This window comes from Oncorhynchus gorbuscha, linkage group LG13, assembly GCF_021184085.1.
Source record: "Oncorhynchus gorbuscha isolate QuinsamMale2020 ecotype Even-year linkage group LG13, OgorEven_v1.0, whole genome shotgun sequence".
In the NCBI taxonomy this organism is placed as follows: Eukaryota; Metazoa; Chordata; class Actinopteri; order Salmoniformes; family Salmonidae; genus Oncorhynchus; species Oncorhynchus gorbuscha.
In genome coordinates, this window is record NC_060185.1 from 31,791,146 (window position 1) to 31,804,676 (window position 13,531).

The window sequence follows — 13,531 nt, forward strand, 5'->3', positions numbered from 1 at the left end:
TTTTTGTATAACGGTTTGATCGCGGGGAGGCACTAGTAATGTCTGCAGTTTTCGGTTTGGCTATTTGTTTCAATTGTATTAGTCTATAAATAAATCTCTTTGCCAAAATTCGTAATCTCCCCCATGTCTTATTCGACGAGTAGTTCTGAAATGTTTATTGCTTGCCTACAAACTGATTTGTTGGAAAGGTGGCATCCTATGTTGGTGCTACGTTTAAAGTTACGGCGTTATTCAATAAGGCCATTCTACTGCCAATGTTTGACTATGGAGATTGCATGGCAATGTGATAAATTTTATACACCTGTCAGCAACGGGTGTGGCTGAAATAACCAAATCCACTCATTTGAAGGTGTCCACATACCTCTGTATATATAGTATATATATATATATATATATATATAATATAAATTCAAAAACTATGGAATTAAAATGCAATGTCTGTTAGCACTGAAATTGTGCCATACATATTCCAAATTTGGCAAATGACAGTACAGGTAGTGGAATGTAATAACTGAACAAAGAATGGCAACCAGGCTCAATGATTCTGTACAAAGTGAACATTTTCTAACACAATGTTCAAATTTCTTATGCTCCAAATTGAAAAGACAGGACACAAATTATATACTAAAATTACTTTATTACAGCTGATTTCTGTTCAATATCCCTCTGCCAGCACAATAGTCATTATAATACAAACAAAATAGTAGATTTGATCCTAGTTTTATTCTTCTGTTTCATGAATCTTTTTACACATTTCAATTAACTTTTTTGTATATTGTTTTGGTGAAAATGTATGTATAATCTTCATAATCTTTCAGACATTCAATAACAGGTTTCACAATTTATACATTTTAATACAGGTTATATATGAGTTGTAGTGGTAATGCTGTGCCAAAGAAGAATACTGACATCCTCATAGAAATGGATCCTCTGTTTTCATAAGTAGCCTATCACCACTCAATCTTTTCAAGCCTCTACATTGACCATCTGACCAGAATCAAATAGCTCACATCATGCTATTTTTAAAATGTCATGCCATCAGGCCAAGCCAAAGGGAACTCTGGAGATGAAACAATGCAGTGGTGTCTGGGCTTGGCAGCTCTGGGATGGCACAGTGTTTGACCAGAGGGAGGACCTCTATTTTTCTTTAGCTGACACCATCAATGCTAAATTATAATTAAAACATTATTCAGGTTGGTGGAGAAGCCTTGGTACATCATTAAAACAAATATGACTAAAAAATATCTATGTAGTCTCCCTCAAAAAAAAATATTTAAAAAACATGAACAAAAAGGTGTGATGGATTGGCAATCGATCTCGTATGAGATGAGGTTTCATTGGCGGTTAGTGCTATCCGGGATCCTTGGGACATCCCTGCCCTAAACCCTAAGTATTTGAAAATGTCAACTCCAATGGGGTAGGGACATCCCAAGGACCATGGATAGCAAGGACCTTTCATTGGCCTGACATGTGAATTAACCATTGACCTAAGAAGCTGTTGACCTGAACATGGGCTAGGTCCCAATAATCAGAAATACCTTTTTTCCCCTGACCACTGATCATAGAAGACTTGTTCGGTATAAGCATTATAGTGGTAAATTAACCTATTGAGGTGTTTCAACTCTATGTGGTTATAAATGAAAGGAAACATGAGGTGGAAGGTTTTGGAGAGTATTGGGACACACTCACAGCCCTATGTACTGTAACATAATGAAACCCATGCCTGCTTTTTGGAAAGGACAGTTGGATATGATTCTGAGGCAGATATTGGAGAATTGTATTGGGGGATTAGAGTCTGCAACCATTTAAAACAAACTTCTCCTGCATCTCTTTGTGCCCGTAAAAAAATCAAACAAGTTTTTGCCGCACAATTGTAGCATCACATTCAACAAGAACAAACATCAGAATAGGTACTAATCTGGTGGATGTGAATGTAGAGGGTGGAGTAGAAGGACACACAGGAAGTACAGACTTACTGCAATGACAGGTGTCATGAAGGGTGCAATGACTAACAAAGTGTGTGACAGTAAAGGAAAATGACAGTGTAGGCTATGCATGCACAGGAAGCAGTAAGAGTCAGTGTACACACAACCAAGCTCACTTTTACAGACCCTCATACCAATCTCAACATTGTTTGATATTTGGTTAGTGTCTGTCAAGTTAAATAATGTTAGTCTTATAGATTTCTTTAAAAAAAAATGTTCTTCGTCACAAAGCAAGTTTAGTTAAAACGTTTAATCTCTTAAATTGTTGATATAAACAATATGAACATTTCACCCCACTTTAATTTCCTAAGATATCTGCAACATTAGGTCTTTTAAAGCCTTGTGGCCTTCTCAATATATATGTTTATAAAATGTTTTAGATTTCCATACAGAGATAGTTAACCTCATAGTAAATGCAGACTTGGTGATTGAGGGAATGGAGGGTGAGAAAATAAAGAGGGGAACCACAATGGCATAAACTCACCCATGAAAGAAGCAGTTTCATGGGTGAGAGAACGAGATCACATATAGAACCCACTGTGGGTGTCCAAGGAAATAACTACATAAGTGCTTTGCCACCTTTAAAAGATGGAATCCGCATTAGGGGAAACAGTGCCACTGTCCACCCCAGCACCTTGGTTATTCATTTGTGGACGAAACTGAGAGGTGCGTTGAGCAGTGTGGTAAAAAAAAAGTGTTTGTTGTTTGCAGTAACTTCGGTTGTTGTAACATCCCAAATGGACGTGGCAGTTTTACCATTAAGGATTCCAGCTTTAACCACTTTTTAACCACTCACCAACATAAGTGTAGAATGATCATTTAGTGCGAGTGTTATATTTACATGCAGAACACCAGTAACTAACAAGTATATGCGCTTCATTTACCTGCCACTGTTACTTTTAGGGTGATGAGATGGTCTCTTTTTTCCTGATTGCAGAGTTTTTAGTGTTGCTCAAGTTGTGGACCATTATCATTTTAAACACTGACTGCATTACATTAACCAGCTCCCACAACATGTACTCCTTGCCAAGCCTGCTGTCATGGTCAAAAACAGCCATTACATTGAGATTAAATCTTTCCCTTTCAAACATATTCTGAAATCATATATAATTTGTCCTACTTATGGAAGCTATGCTCTACTGTGCCCACTTACTTCATGTTAAACCTGGCATGCAACATTTAGTGCAAAGGGTGTTTTTTAACCAAGCATACAATAAAAGTCCTTTAACTATCCCTGTCACCATATACCATAATCTGGTTCGTTCTTGTCCAACACGAGTCCTCCATAGAGCCATATAAATAGGTCTACATACTGGTATGACTCTGCTAACTCACTTGTAATTAACCCCAGGTATTCAAATTCTCACTACGTATCTGACTTAAGGTAAACTATGAGCTAAACTTTTCAACTTCCCCACCTCAACCACATAATACAGACACACAATATTCATCCCTCATGTTGCTGTGGCTAAAATAAAGTCAAACTACCATGTGTTTTACTGTATACATTGTATGTACTGTATAAAGTGCTTTGACAAGGCAGCAGTATTTAAAGGCACTAAAATAAAATCAACTGATAAATTTCAGACTTCAGTTCTTATTAAAGGTATTACAGAGTCTTGGCTCTTGTATCGGACAATCATGTAGCCCATCATTAATTATACTGATCCCCTCCTCGATCATTCAGCCAACTAAGATGGAACTCACAATCTGTCATCCTCCGCACAGCAGACACCCAGAACCAGCCCTCAAGTACCTGTATGCATGATATTATCACCTTTAGAACTTCTGTTCAATTGATCACTTCACAAAACTCCTGATATGGACATCATTTTCAGAGGTACATGAGGATAGATGTTAGGATCCTCTCTTCCTGAATTACATCATTTTCATTGAATGATGTGAAATGTAATACAAACTTGGTTAACTATTTAATAAATCTGAGCTGAACTAAAACATAAAAAATATGCCAGTTTTACACTGAGAATAAATGATCAGTATCAGGGCATACAAAGGCACCATCTTACTGAGTATTAACATACATATACACTTTTAGCTGTTAGCTAAGCCTATAGTTTATTATGGATCTGCCATGTCCCTCTGATTTTGGCTGATGTAGTAATGCTATGAGAGACACCGACCCACTTGGAAACCCTAAACAACAGTGAAGATTTGGATCTACTGTCGGTGGGCTATTATGGCCTAAGGAGCGGTTGAAGACTGCAACCTAGTGGCCAATGCCACACACTACAGTAGTACAGAACAGCTGAATGTGGCCATAGTTGAAGCTATGGTTAGCCTGGACCCCTAGCTTTGCATTCGAAACAGACAAATACAAAGAGTAGCATCTAAAAACATTCATATTCTGCTTTAGTGTTCTTATTGGCAAATGGATAAATTAGCAGCTTAAACTCCCACAGGGAGGCATAAAATAAAATGCAGATCACTAAATGTTGGCAAAATGCTCATTGATATAAAAAGATTCACTGTCTGTTACTGCTTCTTCAATATATTAAATGTAAACATTTAAATCTTTCAAACTGCAAGTCTAACTGTGAAATTCACAACAAAAATCCTACCTCGATGATATGACATTGCTAAAAACAAACTTCTCTTGCTCTTACCAGCTGCAATTACAAACAACTATTATCTTTCTTTCTTAATAAAAAAAAGGAGAAATAATAACAGCCAAAATATAATTGATCTAATTCTACAAAACCCTCAGATTCTTGTATGTAAAAACGTTTAAGAAAATCCTATTCACAAAAATTCACCACATTCCTGCAACAGGGGTTGATAGTAAATAAGTTTGTGAGATGTTTAATAACAACTGCCTGGCTTAAAAGTAGGCTTGGCTACAACAACAAAAGCGAGTTTCATGGAAGCTGGCAAAAATACAAGCCAACAACATTGTGTCCCAGTGTTCCTCACAATCTCAAACCTAAAATCTAATGTCAAACCAACTTTCATTTCTTTCAGGTATTGTCAAGCAGCTCTATACGGTATCTGAGCAGTTTATTAAACCTCTCCCTGTTAAAACATTTTAGAATGCAAAACTTTCTTCAGATTTGAAAAAAGAAACAATCTCTGCGATTTAAAATGACCATAAAAGCAGGCTAGCATAAGGAGAGTAAACAAATAAATAATAAAGTAACTGATAGATAGATGGGCCAATATATTATCAAATTTGGAGCAGGGGCATTTCCTGGGCTGTCTTAGTTTGCTGTGATTGGTAGACACTAAGCAACTTTTAAATTAAAAGCAGTTGGCAGATGTCAAAAGGCTTTTTGACAGTGGTCTCTGTGGTGCAAAAGGAGAGCAGTGGCTATGGATAACACATAAATGTACATGAAAATTATTTCTAAGAGAGAGAACACGAAATAATAAGTATTTAGTGTTGACACTGAATGGTTTCTATAGAAACTGAAGAACTGATCTGTATGTGTGCTAATAAACTGATGTGTAGAGGGGTGTGCCTCTTTCAGCCCTTTTGACCTGAGCAACATTTATTTCCACACGCATTCACATCTGTACACAGGACAGGAGAGGAATAGGAGAGAGGGGATGAGAAATGTGTGAAAGAGAGGTGGAGGTGTAGTAGAGCTCAGCCCATACTGTCCCACTCTGCTCTGTGGACTTGGCAGCATCCTATTCTGACTCTGGGACTGGGAGTCTATGTGTAGGACAGGTGCGACCCGTTGGATATCTGAGAGTTGACGCTGGTGCTTCTGCTCATAGCCTGCTCACTGCGCCCCCCTGAGGCTGTCCTGCTCAGTGCCTGGGGGCTGTTCTGCACTCCTCCACTGCCTCTGGCCCCCAGGGGCACTGCCGAGGGGTGGCCCCATGGCTGAGGACCCCCGCCCCCCTGCATGCCTTGGCCCCAGGCTTGCTGCATGGGGGACCCTCCTTGACCAGAGTGATAGTGGTGTTGGTGATGGCTGCCTTGGTGCCCTGACCCTCCACTGCCCCAGTGTGGCCCTTGAGAGCCCCCAGAATGGTGCTGTGTCTGGGGGTGGGCCCAGCTGCCTGGGGCCCCTGGGAAGCTGTGGCTAAAGGCCTCTGGGGAGAGGTTGGACAGCACCATGTTGTTGAAGCCTAGACGCATGCTCTCTGAGTCGAACGCTTCGATCTCCCTGGCCTGGCGCTCCAGCAGGCTACGGATCCTCTCCGAACGCTCGTTCTGAAGGGCCAGCATCTCCTCCTCAATCTGAAGATACACACAGCTGCTCAGTATCATAATATTTTAATGTAAAAATAACACTGGTTTAGCAATGATAAGAGCAAACTCTGGAGCTTGAAATTAAATAAAGCCTCAATTTCAATTGAAGCTTTTTGCCACTAATACCACATTACTACATCCCAAATGGCACCCTATCCACTTAAAATGCACTACTTTTGACCACAGTGCACTATACAGGGAATAGAGTGCCATTTGTGACGCACACCATGTAAAAAAAAAAACTGTTCCCAGTATGGAAGATCAGACCTTCTGCTCCAGTAGGGCCCTCCGGAGCGACACTCTCTGCTCAAGGTCCTTCCGCTCACGGTCGTGCTGGGCATCAGTCTGCATCTTGATCTTGCTCTGGTAGGCGTTGAGTAACTCCAGCTCCTGCTGCAGCTGCATCCTCAGCACCTGGCACTGAGCCTCCTGAGCCTCATCCAGACGCAGCTAGAGACGAGGGGTGCCAGACAGGGGGTCAACACAATGTTAATGTGATACTTCGGGATTTTGGCAATGAGGCCCGTATCTACTTCCCCAGAGTCAGATGAACTTGTGGATACCATTTTTATGCCTCTGTGTCCAGTATGAAGGAAGATAGAGGTAGTTTTGCTAACGAGGATTAGCACAATGACTGGAAGCCTATGGTATCTGCTAGCGTGCTAGTTTGCAACTTCCTTCAAACTACAAGCAGAGACATAAAAATGTTATCCATGAGTTCCTATGACTCTGGGGAAGTAGATAAAGGACCTCATTGCCAAAAGGCCTATCATCAGTAGTCAGCTTTTTAGAAACATATCCCTCTCCTGCCTCCCTCCCTGCAGTGTTTTCAAGGTCTCTGTGTGACTCACAGCCTGTGTGGAGAGCATCTCGTTGATAGAGTGGTCGTACTGCTCAGCCAGGATGGCCAGCTTGCGGGTCTGCTCCTCCTTTAGACGCTTCAGGACAGCCTTGTGGTCAGACTTTGGTGTGCTCTCCAGTAGGTGGTTTCTCAAGGCCTTGTACTGTCTGGTCTGGATCTTACATGTGTCTTGGAACTGTTTCTTAATCTGGAGCTCTTTGGACTGGGACAGAGGGAGGGAGGAAGAGAGGACAAACAGAACAGTGAGGGGTCAGGTCTGGAATTCTTTGTGGACTGGGACAGAGGGAGGAAGAGAGGACAAACAGAACAGTGAGGGGTCAGGTCTGGAATTCTTTGGACTGGGACAGAGGAGGGAGGAAGAGAGGACAAACAGAACAGTGAGGGGTCAGGTCTGGAATTCTTTGGACTGGGACAGAGGAGGGAGGAAGAGAGGACAAACAGAACAGTGAGGGGTCAGGTCTGGAGCTCTATGGACTGGGACAGAGGAGGGAGGACAAACAGAACAGTGAGGGGTCAGGTCTGGAGCTCTATGGACTGGGACAGAGGAGGGAGGACAAACAGAACAGAGAGGGTCAGGTCTGGAGCTCTTTGGACTGGGACAGAGGAGGGAGGACAAACAGAACAGAGAGGGTCAGGTCTGGAGCTCTTTGGACGGGGACAGAGGAGGGAGGACAAACAGAACAGAGAGGGTCAGGTCTGGAGCTCTTTGGACTGGGACAGAGGAGGGAGGACAAACAGAACAGAGAGGGGTCAGGTCTGGAGCTCTTTGGACGGGGACAGAGGACAAACAGAACAGTGAGGGGTCAGGTCTGGAGCTCTTTGGACTGGGACAGAGGACAAACAGAACAGTGAGGGGTCAGGTCTGGAGCTCTTTGGACTGGGACAGAGGAGGGAGGACAAACAGAACAGAGAGGGGTCAGGTCTGGAGCTCTTTGGACGGGGACAGAGGAGGGAGGACAAACAGAACAGAGAGGGTCAGGTCTGGAGCTCTTTGGACTGGGACAGAGGAGGGAGGACAAACAGAACAGTGAGGGGTCAGGTCTGGAGCTCTTTGGACTGGGACAGAGGACAAACAGAACAGTGAGGGGTCAGGTCTGGAGCTCTTTGGACTGGGACAGAGGACAAACAGAACAGTGAGGGGTCAGGTCTGGAGCTCTTTGGACTGGGACAGAGGAGGGAGGACAAACAGAACAGAGAGGGGTCAGGTCTGGAGCTCTTTGGACGGGGACAGAGGAGGGAGGACAAACAGAACAGTGAGGGGTCAGGTCTGGAGCTCTTTGGACTGGGACAGAGGAGGGAGGACAAACAGAACAGTGAGGGGTCAGGTCTGGAGCTCTTTGGACTGGGACAGAGGAGGGAGGACAAACAGAACAGTGAGGGGTCAGGTCTGGAGCTCTTTGGACTGGGACAGAGGACAAACAGAACAGTGAGGGGTCAGGTCTGGAGCTCTTTGGACTGGGACAGAGGAGGGAGGACAAACAGAACAGAGAGGGTCAGGTCTGGAGCTCTTTGGACTGGGACAGAGGAGGGAGGACAAACAGAACAGTGAGGGGTCAGATCTGGAGCTCTTTGGACTGGGACAGAGGACAAACAGAACAGAGAGGGGTCAGGTCTGGAGCTCTTTGGACTGGGACAGAGGAGGGAGGACAAACAGAACAGAGAGGGGTCAGGTCTGGAGCTCTTTGGACTGGGACAGAGGAGGGAGGAAGAGAGGACAAACAGAACAGAGAGGGGTCAGGTCTGGAGCTCTTTGGACTGGGACAGAGGAGGGAGGACAAACAGAACAGAGAGGGTCAGGTCTGGAGCTCTTTGGACTGGGACAGAGGAGGGAGGACAAACAGAACAGTGAGGGTCAGGTCTGGAGCTCTTTGGACTGGGACAGAGGAGGGAGGACAAACAGAACAGAGAGGGGTCAGGTCTGGAGCTCTTTGGACTGGGACAGAGGACAAACAGAACAGTGAGGGGTCAGGTCTGGAGCTCTTTGGACTGGGACAGAGGAGGGAGGACAAACAGAACAGAGAGGGGTCAGGTCTGGAGCTCTTTGGACTGGGACAGAGGAGGGAGGACAAACAGAACAGTGAGGGGTCAGGTCTGGAGCTCTTTGGACTGGGACAGAGGAGGGAGGACAAACAGAACAGTGAGGGGTCAGGTTCCTACATAATGGCCGTTAACAGTAAAAGAAAACAACAATTTGTCTGTTAGTATACAATGTGTGCTCACCTTGAGGCTCTTGGGCTGCTGTCGGACCTCCATGACGTGTTTGCGTCGGAGCTCTCTCTCCCTCCTCTTGTTGTATTCCTGCTGGTTGGTGAGTTCTGTCTGGTGCTGCAGGCGGATCAGCTCAGCCCTCATCTTCTGGATGGTGTTGACCTGGCGGAACTCCAGCTCCTGCATGGACTCATGGTGCCGCAGCAGCATGGCATGCTCCAGGTCCTTCTGCGTCTGACGCTTATTCAACTCCTACACACAGACGGACAGGCAGGGAGGAGAAACCATACAGGTTAGGAGAAAACTGCATTCTATAAGACAAAGGGCAGTATTCGAAAGGAATGTTTGAACTATGTATAGAAGTAGGAAAATGAGCAGAACACACAGCTGAGCCATGGTTACAAAACGAAGACCGAGAGCAGGCAAGGGGACACTCTTTTGAGGAGATTGAGAGAAACAAGGGACTGTATGAATGAGAAGAGCTGAGTGATTACAGCTAACCTCTCTCACTAGGTCCTGCTCCACGTTGTGGCGAGCGATGAGGATCCTCCTCTTGAAGCGTCGACACTCCAGCTCTAGGTATTGTCTCTGTCTCCTCAGCAGGTTGGCCTCCTCCTCAGCCTGGAAGTGCTGGAAGTTCTCCTTCTGCTTGGAGAGCCACTCCTGCTTCTCCTTCTTAGGGGTCGACTGGTTCTCATTCAATTCCTAGTGGAAGAACAAGGGCGGACATTAGTTTAGTTCAACTGTCGTACCCCATCAGTAGCCAAAATAGAGCTTGTTTTTCCAATGTTTGCAAACAACGTAAATGTAAACAACACTGTATAGCCTCAAAACATGGTTAAAACTATCATTTAGATATCATGGATGGTCAGTGTATTTTTCTACGGCTGGCCATGCTTTCCACCTGGCTACTCCTACCCCGGTCAACAGCACTGCACCCCCCACAGCAACTCGCCCAAGCCTTCCCCATTTCTCCTTCTCCCAAATCCAGTCAGCTGATGTTCTGAAAGAGCTGCAAAATCTGGACCCCTACAAATCAGCCGGGCTAGACAATCTTTTCTTTCTAAAATTATCTGCCGAAATTGTTGCCATCCCTATTACTAGCCTGTTCAACCTCTCTTTCGCGCCGTCTGAGATTCCCAAAGATTGGAAAGCAACTGCGGTCATCGCCCTCTTCAAAGGGGGGGACACTCTTGATCCAAACTGCTACAGACCTTTATCTATCCTACCCTGCCTTTCTAAGGTCTTCGAAAGCCAAGTCAACAAACAGATTACAGACCATTTCGAATCTCACCATACCCTCGCCTCTCTGTTATGCAATCTGGTTTCAGAGCTGGTCATGGGTGCACCTCAGCCACGCTCAAGGTCCTAAACGATATCTTAACCGACATCAATAAGAAACATTACTGTGCAGCCGTATTCATTGATCTGGCCAAGGCTTTCGACTCTGTCAATCACCACATCCTCATCGGGAGACTCGACAGCCTTGGTTTCTCAAATGATTGCCTCGCCTGGTTCACCAACTACTTCTCAGATAGAGTTCAGTGTGTCAAATTGGAGGGTCTGTTGTCCGGACCTCTGGTAGTCTCTATGGGGGTGCCACAGGGTTCAATTCTTGGACCGACTCTCTTCTCTGTATACATCAATGATGTCGCTCTTGCTGCTGGTGAGTCTCTGATCCACCTCTACGCAGACGACACCATACTGTATACTTCTGGCCCTTCTTTGGACACTGTTAACAACCCTCCAGGCAAGCTTCAATGCCATACAACTCTCCTTCCGTGGCCTCCAATTGCTCTTAAATACAAGTAAAACTAAATGCATGCTCTTCAACCGATCGCTGCCTGCACCTGCCCGCCTGTCCAACATCACTACTCTGGACGGCTCTGACTTAGAATATGTGGACAACTACAAATACCTAGGTGTCTGGTTAGACTGTAAAGACCCACATCAAACATCTCCAATACAAAGTTAAATCTAGAATCGGCTTCCTATTTCGCTACAAAGCATCCTTCACTCATGCTGCCAAACATACCCTTCTAAAACTGACCATTCTGCCAATCCTCGACTTCGGCGATGTAATTTACAAAATAGCCTCCAATACCCTACTCAACAAATTGGATGCAGTCTATCACAGTGCCACCCGTTTTGTCACCAAAGCCCCATATACTTCACCATTGCGACCTGTACTCTCTCGTTGGCTGGCCCTCGCTTCATACTCGTCGACCAAACCCACTGGCTCCATGTCATCTACAAGACCCTGCTAGGTAAAGCCCCCCTTATCTCAGCTCGCTGGTCACCATAGAATCACCCACCTGTAGCACGCACTCCAGCAGGTATATCACTCTGGTCACCCCCAAAACCAATTCTTTCTTTGACCGCCTCTACTTCCAGGTCTCTGATGCCAATGACTGGAACGAACTACAAAAATATCTGAAACTGGAAACACTTATCTCCCTCACTAGCTTTTAGCACCAGCTGTCAGAGCAGCTCACAGATTACTGCACCTGTACATAGCCCATCTATATTTTAGCCCAAACAACTACCTCTTTCCCTACTGTATTTATTTTATTTATTTTGCACCCCATTATTTTTATTTCTACTTTGCACATTCTTCCACTGCAAATCTACCATTCCAGTGTTTTACTTGCTATATTGTATTTACTTCGCCACCATGGCCTTTTTTGCCTTAACCTCCCTTATCTCACCTCATTTGCTCACATCGTATATAGACTTGTTTCTACTGTATTATTGACTGTATGTTTGTTTTACTCCATGTGTAACTCTGTGTTGTTGTATGTGTCGAACTGCTTTGCTTTATCTTGGCCAGGTCGCAATTGTAAATGAGAACTTGTTCTCAACTTGCCTACCTCTTTAAATAAAGGTGAAATAAATAAAAAATAAAATAAAGTCCTTGCATCCATAACTCTGTCTATGAACTTAAGTGTGGTTACAATTTTTCCAGCCACACCCCTCATCCTCAGTGGGAGTATGCTTTGTTATCGTTTCAACTGCGGATTGCCGCTTTAAGCAAGTCGACATGGGAGCTTGCTGTCCATATTTGCACATTTTCTGTAGAGGTTTGTCATTCATTGAGTCTGTCTGACATACTGAGAGGAGTATCTAGGCAAGCAATGGTGCATATCGTGTTTTTTCTTGAAATGATATATCAATGATTGAAGCCTTTGTGTTCATCTGTGTTCATCTGTATGACCGTGTGTGATTCTCTACCTCTTTGAGCTGCTCCTTGCGGAGTTTGTACTCTCGTTTCTGGGACTCTAGGAAGCTGTTGAGCTCTTTCTTCTGCTGGCTCTGGATGTGCTGCTGGAACTTCTTCTCATCATTGGAAAAGGTCTTCGCCTGCAGAGACACAAAAATTAAACACTTGAACATTTCAAACAAGAATATTCAACAGAGACCTAGGGAACAGTAGTAGAATCTAGACAGAGTATGAATTATGAAGTAAGTATGGCGTAAGTGAGCAAACGACCGTACATCTTTCTCCATGGCGGCCTGGTGCTTCTTAATGAGTTTCTCCATCTCCTGGGCAAAGCTGTTCCTCTGGTTCTCCAGCTCTTTGTCCAGACGGAGCCGGTGTTCGTCCATCTCAGCCTTCAGCTTGTTCTCCAGGGCCATCAGGTGCTTCTGGTGCTGCCTCCTCATCCTCTTATAGCCTGACATCTGCTCTCTCAGCTCACTGTCCTGCTCGTGCTCCTTCATCTGACGGGTCACCTGGGGGAAACATAGGGCTTATCATAGAACTCTAGGTTCAGCTTATTATCTCCTACAGGAGCAGACACTTAAAAAACAGCTGAATTGGGCCTTTATCTCAATATCAAATTATTTCTGGGTAACAATTAAGTACCTTACCGTGATTGTTTTCAATTAAAATACTCAAAAAGAAAAATAAACAGTTTCTTAGCAAAGATCAATTTCTCAAGCAAGAATTTTGCTAGGACTGTCTGGGATGTATCTGAGTGGGGAGAGGAAAAATAAAAACTAGCTGTTATTGGCAGAGAGGTTTGGAACTCTTTCTTATTGGTCTATTAATCAATTTACCACCTGGTGATGTCACCAGGCATGCCAAAACTATATCCCACCAAAACAGGCAGAAATTTCAGGCAGTCTTTTCAAACAGCTCTTACACTAAAAGGGCATTATAATAATTATTACAATTCTACAGTATTATTCCATCTTCATAGGAAAAATCATGTTTTTGACTGCACTTGGCCTTTAAGGGTCCATTTTAAAATCATG

At 44.1% G+C, this 13,531-nt stretch overlaps 1 protein-coding gene across 2 annotated transcripts in view; it reads right to left on the reverse strand.

Annotated features, from left to right (window-relative positions):
- Positions 1-617: 617 nt before the first annotated feature.
- LOC123992723 (serine/threonine-protein kinase TAO1) overlaps positions 618-13,531 on the reverse strand; it is a 34,438-nt gene continuing 21,524 nt past the window's right edge. For both annotated transcript variants that reach the window (XM_046294178.1, XM_046294177.1), the window contains exons 14-20: positions 12,770-13,006; positions 12,506-12,634; positions 9,776-9,979; positions 9,287-9,526; positions 7,056-7,268; positions 6,472-6,654; positions 618-6,192 (exon numbers count right to left, since the gene is read on the reverse strand). In XM_046294178.1, the coding sequence (XP_046150134.1) occupies positions 5,659-6,192; positions 6,472-6,654; positions 7,056-7,268; positions 9,287-9,526; positions 9,776-9,979; positions 12,506-12,634; positions 12,770-13,006 (1,740 nt within the window). In that variant the 3' untranslated portion in view covers positions 618-5,658. The remainder of the gene's footprint in view (positions 6,193-6,471; positions 6,655-7,055; positions 7,269-9,286; positions 9,527-9,775; positions 9,980-12,505; positions 12,635-12,769; positions 13,007-13,531) is intronic.